This window comes from Oryctolagus cuniculus, chromosome 10, assembly GCF_051225735.1.
Source record: "Oryctolagus cuniculus isolate XC-2025 breed Fujian yellow rabbit chromosome 10, ASM5122573v1, whole genome shotgun sequence".
In the NCBI taxonomy this organism is placed as follows: domain Eukaryota; kingdom Metazoa; phylum Chordata; class Mammalia; order Lagomorpha; family Leporidae; genus Oryctolagus; species Oryctolagus cuniculus.
Genome location: NC_142876.1, coordinates 121,326,496 through 121,334,348, shown reverse-complemented (window position 1 = coordinate 121,334,348; position 7,853 = coordinate 121,326,496). Strand labels below are relative to the sequence as shown.

General features: G+C 48.9%; 1 protein-coding gene across 4 annotated transcripts in view; it reads left to right on the top strand.

The window, feature by feature from the left end:
- Window positions 1-1,539: 1,539 nt before the first annotated feature.
- GRM7 (glutamate metabotropic receptor 7) overlaps window positions 1,540-7,853 on the top strand; it is a 742,767-nt gene continuing 736,453 nt past the window's right edge. For 3 of the 4 annotated variants that reach the window (XM_089305658.1, XM_089305659.1, XM_089305660.1), the window contains exon 1: window positions 2,345-2,472. Coding sequence is in view for 1 of the 4 variants with exons in the window: in XM_089305656.1 (XP_089161782.1) it covers window positions 2,431-2,472 (42 nt within the window). In the remaining 3 variants the exon portion in view is untranslated. Of the gene's footprint in view, window positions 2,473-7,853 lie in introns of all 4 variants that reach the window. The other variant, XM_089305656.1, reaches the window with a different exon arrangement.

Genomic DNA, 7,853 nt, shown 5'->3' with positions numbered 1-7,853 from the left:
ATTTTTTTTTATTTGAGTTATAGACAGTGAGAGAGAGAGACAGAGAGACAGAGAGAAAGGTCTTCCTTCCGTTGTTTCACTCCCCAAATGGCCACCAAGGCCGGCACTGTGCCGTCCGAAGCCAGGAGCTTCTTCCTGGTCTCCCATGCGTGTGCAGGAGCCCAAGCACTTGGGCCATCCTCCACTGCCCTCCCAGGCCACAGCAGAGAGCTGGACTGGAAGAGGAGCAGCCGGGACTGGAACCAGCGCCCATATGGGATGCCGGCACCTCAGGTGGAGGATTAACCAAATGAGCCATGGCGCCGGCCCCTCTCTCTGTCTCTCGATTCCTTCAGCTCCTGAGCTTTGTGTGTTTTGTAGCTCTGATACTGTTTGCACAGGCATTTGCTATTGCTATGTGTGCTTGACTGACCCTCTTTCTTTACCAGCTCATCCTCTTTAACTGAGGTAGTAGTGTGTTCTGGAAACCATCTTGGTGATAACAGAACCACTCTGCTTCCTTTGGTGGTGGCTGTTGGTATTGTCAGGCAAAAGCCCATCATCTTTATCTTGCTTTTCTGCTTGTTTCATTCATATTTTTTTTGACAGGAAGAGTTAGACAGAAAGAGAGAGAGAGAGAGAGAGAGAGAGAGAGAGAGAGAGAGAAAGGTCTTCCCTCCATTGGTTCACACCCGAAATGGCCACTACAGCCGGCACTGCACCGATCCGAAGCCAGGAGCCAGGTGCTTCCTCCTGGTCTCCCATGCGGGTGCAGGGCCCAAGCACTTGGGCCATCCTCCACTGCCCTCCCGGACCACAGCAGAGAGCTGGACTGGAAGAGGAGGACTGGGACAGAACTGGCGCTGCAACCAGGACTAGAACCTGGGGTACCGGTGCTGCAGGCGGAGGATTAGCCTAGTGAGCTGCGGCACCAGCCATTGTTTCATTCATTCTATGTCCTGGGATTTAAATCTTCCTGGGCTTTCTTGGGATGTGGTGGTCTGTTTTGGAAATCGTTGCATTCTTTCTGCTTTTGTCTACAAGAGTCGTTAGGGAAGTCACAGTCACGTCAGTCAAGGCCAAGTATTCTCTGCAATGAGGCAACACCCTTCAGAACCTCTACCCATTAGCCCGAGAAATACGATGTTTTCCAATCTGAGAATGGGGATGGCACTATTGGAGGGCCTGTGTGTGCCTCGCTCTGTTATTTCTAAACCTTTCAGCACCCTGATAAGTACTTGGAGGTAAAGCTTTGGCCGACCTCTGGAACCCTCTCTGTGTGCAGCTCTTCCTGTCTAGCTGTCTTGATCTCTGTAGACTCAGCGCTGCCTCTCCTCACTTTGGGGAGTCTGCCCAGTCTGCCTTGGTTCCCCTTCCTGCTGTGTGCACCAAGAGGTCTACCAGCGTGCTGAGCTGGGGCAGTCACCTCGCTGGCTTCCTGTTTGACCTTAATGCCCAGTTGCTTAAACATCTGCATATCTTTTTCCTTCTTTTTTTTCTTTCAGTGTTTCAGGTGAGGGTCAACCCAGCCCCTCACATTCCGCGTTAGCTAGATTAAGGAGCATGTGGGCAAAGGAAATTGAATCCTGGGTACCATGCGACTTACTTTCTTCTATGACTTTGCTGCCAACTTCCTCATGGATAAAAGGAAGTCTCCTGTTTCCCTGGGGATTTCCCTAATGCAGTCGGGAGGCAGCATTGCAGCCACAATGGATAATTGACTGCACACTGCAACATCTGTTCTGGATGAAATAAAGAAGATTCACTTCCCTGCATTCGATTAGTGAGGGTGATACAAGTGGGGGAGCAGCCGTTGTCTGTAGTGACTTAACACGAAAAGAAGTTTATTTCTTGTTCAGGAAGCAATTGCACACGGCGTTTCTGATTTGCTGAGAGCTTTTTTGCATGAAATGACTCAAAAATCCAGGCTTCCTTGAGCTCCTGGCCCTGTTATGTCTTAAGACTCGGGAGACGTGTTGTCTTCTTTCTTAGTGCAGCTGGGAAGTAGACGAGAGCACTGTAAGGGCTGCCTTCCGTAAGCAGCTCGACCTGGGGGTGGCATTCAGTGCCCCGTTCTCCAGGCAACTGCAGGGGCCCCTGGGAAATTAGCCCTTGCAATCAGCAACCTCAACAGCTTCACACTGAGGAGGGGAGCTAACTGGGCTGAGCATCTCAGCATCTGTTGGCAAACCTAGAGAACTTGGTGGTCGTTGAGTCCTTTGTAAAATGCGTCATTTCTTCCATTCTTCAGCGTAGCAGCCTAAGGTGTCTTCTGGGTTGCCTCCGCTCCTGCTGCCGTCACCTGTGTCTTTTTGACAGCAAGCACAGCACTCTGGGCTTTTTTTTTTTTCCCACATGTGGATAAAAGGCATGCCTTCCGCCTCACCAGGTGATTGGTGAGAAATCTCTCAATGGTGGCATCCCTTAAAAGGCAGACAAGACTGGCTTGCAATGCGCTGGGGCAGAAGACCTGGCCGGCTCGCTTCCAGCCAGGTAGGCCACTAATGCTGGACTTCTTTGCGATATGTAGACTGCTCGTTTGCTTGAGATACAGAAATTATAAACCGAATGATGTGGTTTTGAGACTTAAGTGGGCTAATTTAGATAAAGTGCTAAGCGTGGGCTCAGGCACATGGAAAGTGATCTATAATTGAAGCTCTTGGAATTATTAAGGGCTAGATATTAAGCAAAATTTTCAGTGTCTTTCTTTGCATTGTGATAATACGTTGAAAATCTTCGTCTTGGGTTGTTTGCTGCAACTAACTCCTAATTGGGTTTTGCTGTGTGTTGGCTGTCTTATTTCTCAAGGGACTGAGTTACACTCTCCACCTCATCTCGTGCAAGTCTGAATACGCTGTGCACAGCTGAGAGTGAATTTGCTTTAGGATGTGCCTGCCTGTGGGAGACAGTGAGAGGGAAGCACACCAGTGCACAGCTGCGGCCCTCAGCGTGCACGTCAGGTCCCCGTTCCGTACCTCACAGACCGCCTGAACTTGAGCAACTCCTGGTTCCAAATCCGTGAGATTTGAGCCCGTGATATTTCTCCCCAAGGGCAGTATCCTGACATCATTGGGTCACGTGACTCCAAGCCCACTATTCTACACCGTGCTATTATCATCATTATGGCATCGTTCACTGGAACGTTTATTTGGCACTAGCCATGTGCCGTCCCCCCTACTATGTGCTCACATACATTCTTGCATGCCTCAGCCTTCTTGTTGATAAAACGGAGCCCATGTTGCTCAGGTGCCCCCCTCCCCGCCGTAGGGCTAATACAATGATTGCGTTGCAAGATCTGTCACAGTGGGTGGAACCCTGCCTTGAACCGGCACGGTTCCTAATGCTTGGTGAAGTTCTTGGTTTTTTTAAGTGTCCATGGCCTTAGGCAATTTGATCTTCCTTTCACATAAATAATTCCTTGTACTCAGCCTGCCCTAATCAATAGTAATGCAGAACTTGAGGCAATAGTGAAGAACAGCCCTGAATATAACATCCTTATTGTCGCTCCCCCTCTTCGTGGAGGAACGACACAGAACCCTGCGCTGTTCTTTCGTCTGCTCGGCCCTCCCCGGGTTTGCTGCTGGTTCTTCCCGGGTTGGCTACTATCCCTTCCACCTCCGTGGAAGGGCGGTTCCCCCTGGCCACATTCCCCACTTCCGCAGGGGAGCAGCACACCGCCGGCCGGCTCTCTGGGGGCTGCACAGGTGTTCCCTTAGATGTTCCCCTTAGATGTTCCCGGTGCATGTTGTCTCTCTCCTCCTTTATAGTCCTCCTCCGCCAATCCCAACTCGGCTGCCCACATGCCGAGTACGCTGCTCTCCAATCAGGAGCAAGTCCTACAGTTTATTGGTTGAACTGGAGGCAGCTGTGCAGAAGCTGTTTACTTCTCTCCCAGCGCCATATTGTGGGAGAGCAGATGCATAGAATAAGTCTTAATTCCAGTAACTCAGTCTAGTCCGAATTGCTCCCCACACTTATGGCAGAGTAGGAGGGCACTCTTTTCCTGAAAGATTCGGCCACTCAAGTTACTATACGCGGAGATCATTGTTCAGTTTGAGTGGTGACATCTCTGCACCACATTGTAAGGCATGGATAGCGCTCTTCATGGAACACAGCGCTAGTACTCTCCATGAATTTATAAAACTGCACCTCGCCGGCGCCGTGGCTCAATAAGCTAATCCTCCGCCTTGCAGCACCGGCACACCGGGTTCTAGTCCCAGTCGGGGCGCTGGATTCTGTCCTGGTTGCCCCTCTTCCAGGCCAGCTCTCTGCCGTGGCCAGGGAGTGCAGTGGAGGATGGCCCAAGTGCTTGGGCCCTGCACCCCATGGGAGACCAGGAGAAGCTCCTGGCTCCTGCCTTCGGATCAGTGCGGTGCGCCAGCCGTGGTGGCCAATGGAGGGTGAACCAACGGCAAAGGAAGACCTTTCTCTATGTCTCTCTCTCACTGTCCACTCTGCCTGTCAAAAATTTAAAAAAAAAAATAAATAAATAAAAAACTGCACCAGCTTAGGGTTAACCCTAACCCTACTAGGGTTTGACAAAATCAATTCCAAAGTGGGATAGCTGAGCCTATGCCATGGAACACCATGCTCCCAGGTGACCCTAGAGGGGTACAGATGCCTCGAGGCAGGGCAGCTGATAGGTTTTTCCTGATGGGCCAAAGGCCATGTGTGACTGTTTGGGAAAGACTCTGAGGCCAGCTGAGGTCAACAGTGGAAAATGGTTTCATCTGTAGCGGTGTTGAGGCCGAGGACCGAGTCAGGTGCTGTCTGTTGACCTGCTCTGCTCGGAGGCCATTCTGTTAGTACAGTGAAGGCTTGCTGTGCCAGCAGCTCCCTCTAACCCTTTGGGCGGACCTGGGTACTTCTCCATGTTCCCCGATTCTAACCATCCTGCAGAATTCTCCTTACCTGAAGGGCTCTTCGGTCTGCACACCTGACAGTTGTTTGTCACTCTGGTTGATGTCCGGGGCAGATTGCATATGGTAGTGTAGCTCGTAATTGTGCCTGTTCAAAGAGCACAGGGGCTGACGAATGCCATTGGAGGGAGAGGCTAAACCTTGAAGACAGACATAGCGTGTGCTTTAAATTACAATTTGGAACCCATGGTCACGAACACTTAGGCTGAGTAAATATAAATTCAATTAAGATGACGTGTGGTGGTGCTTTCTAAAAACACTGCTGAGACCAGCATCAAGTTTGCATGAAATTGATTATCTAAAATTAGCTTGGTAACTACTCACCCTCTCCCTTGTTTGTGCAGGTAGCATGTGGGAATTTGCCCATTAGAATTTGCTTTACAGAGCGGTCCCTTCAGTGCCTTCATAGCGCCTTTTTCAGCTTCTCTTTGGACCTGTGTGTTCTGTTGTGGGACAACCATGAAGTACAAGCCGGAGATGCCCCATCAATGCTCATTCTTTTTTTTTATTCCACAAGCTCTATCTATTCAATTTAATTGATCTCTTGAGTGCAGGAGTCTCTTTTAGGACTCAGCACTTTGCATTCTCGGCTCGTATATCTCACCTATTCTCTGAGGGCAGCGAGGTCTGAGCATGGGCTGATGGCCATGGATGCCACAGCGTCGCTTCCTTAGGACCGGGGCATGCGCTAGGCTGCACGTAACCTGTGCACAAACATCGCCCTCTGCACGTGTGTTCCCAGCACAGACAGAAGAGCCTCTGCTTTGGTGTTTGGTGCCTCACAGGCTGCACATCGTGCATAAGATATTTTAAGTGCATCGTGTATCCCTGTGGATGTCTTGTTGGTTTCTGTGTACTTGCCACGTGAAAGCCTTGTTGCAGACCTAGCCCACGGCCACTGCTGCTGCCCTGACACTGACATTGGCATCTCACAGCACAGGAAGTGGACACATGACCTCGTCCTGTCTGCCATCGGTCCATCCAGTACTGTGCTGTCTGGAAGACCTGACGTGACAAGGGGGGAAATGCTCTCCCAGCCCGGCCAACGTGAGGTCTCCCACGTGTCATCTGTTGACTCAGTGTGCTGGGTGTTGAGGAAACTGAGGGAACAGTGGGACATAGCCCTGTTCACCTGGAGTTGACAGTCTCGATGGGAAAGGGGACTTTAAACCAACAGGCCTGCCAGTAGGTGTAAAACATAGTTGGATGCATTTTATAAGTATAGGCTGTTGTGATAAAACACAGAATGGAGGAGGCAATTTACACATTTGTATATAATACATTGCCGGATTTTAAAGTGTATTAGTTGATCTTTTGTAGCTGTATATACCCACAAAAGTATTTTACATTCAAAATGTCAAGTGTATTACTACTCCCAGTTTTTCTATGCTGTGTGTAATCCTTGCCACTCTAGTTCCTAATCACTATGCTTTAGCTGACATTTTCTAGAATTTTATAAAAATAACATTGTGCTTTTTGTGGGGAGGGGGAAGAATCCGGCTTGTGTTACTCAGCATTAAGATTTTGAGATTAATTTATTTTGTCACATATATTAATAGTTGGCTGTTTTTATTGATTGATCGATTGCTGTTTATTTCTTGTTGAATAGTACCCCACTGTCAGTCTATACCACATCTTTATTCATTCACCTGGGGGTGGATGGTTAGGTTGATTTCAGAAATCCTGTCAACAAGTTTTTGTGTGCATTTTTGACCTCTATTTTCCTAGGTTGTTTTCTTTAATATCTATGAGTGGAATTTGAGATGCACAAATGCTTTGTGTGAGACATTTGGCCAGTGAGTAAGTGGCAGCGGTACGGATGTAGACCTTACATAATGGATATATGACACCTATTGGAGGGCTGAAGCTGAGCTGAACTAAATTCTGGAAAGTCCTCCTAGTGACCAGTGAGGCTATCACCCATTTCATACCTGAAAATCCATGACCTTGTTGAGAAAGCTCTCCCTGAAAACTATTTTACCCTTAATCTATACAGTCCTAGGAAACCCAGGTGCCACCTTCCTTGGACCGTAGCATATTAGAAGCAGAAAATCCAGTAGTGGAAGAGAATTCATGCAGATATGTGAGAGCTCATGGTACAGCAAAATGCAGCAGTGTGGAAACACATGAACTATAATTCAGAGACTCCGTAGTTCAGGGCTGCTGTGTCAGGGGCTATGGCTTTATTCGTGTCATCTGATTAAGATGGAAGGAAATTTCTATTGCCTGAATGAAATGCTGACCTCATGAAACTCCTCAGAGTGACAGCTAGCCTGGGCTGTGTGCAAAATCCAGGACCTGCGTGGAACTCTCTGCATTATCTCATTGAATTCACAGAGAGACCATCAGGTAGATGCTGATGGATTCTAAAGTGAGAAATGGAAACCTGAGTGGTGTCAGACACCTTGGCCTTGGTTACGTAGATCTTTGGTGTGACCTCGGCCCACCCGGTCTAAGTCACCAAGAAAAGATCCAATCATGCTGTGTTCAGTTGTGTACGTGAATTCCACAAAAAAAACACAGTTAATGCATCTGAAATAGTAGAAGGTAGAAGCATGCGTTTACCACTCATGGCAGATGAATCGAGTGGTTCTATAAATGCTTTCTGGCGATGACATTGCTTTTTATGGTGACCTGACAGAGTATGAAAAGACCATGTTTGCGGAAATGCAGTCAGAACATAAGGATAGGACCAGACAGTGCACTGCCCCGTACCGGCTCAGCCCAAGGCCTGCAAGAAGTTACAACCCCTTGTCTCTTTGCACAGGAAGTGGCAGGGTGTCGATAGATTCAGGCCCCACGTCCGTCGAGAGCCCATCCGTCTTCATGGCGGGATGGGTTTTGGGTCAGCAGGGCGAGGTCTTCCAGCCCCAGCAGCACTTGTCTTTCCCTCCATGAGCTCTCCACTGAGAGACTTCTCTCCTGCTTGAGAGGGGTGGGCTGCTGTGATGCCAG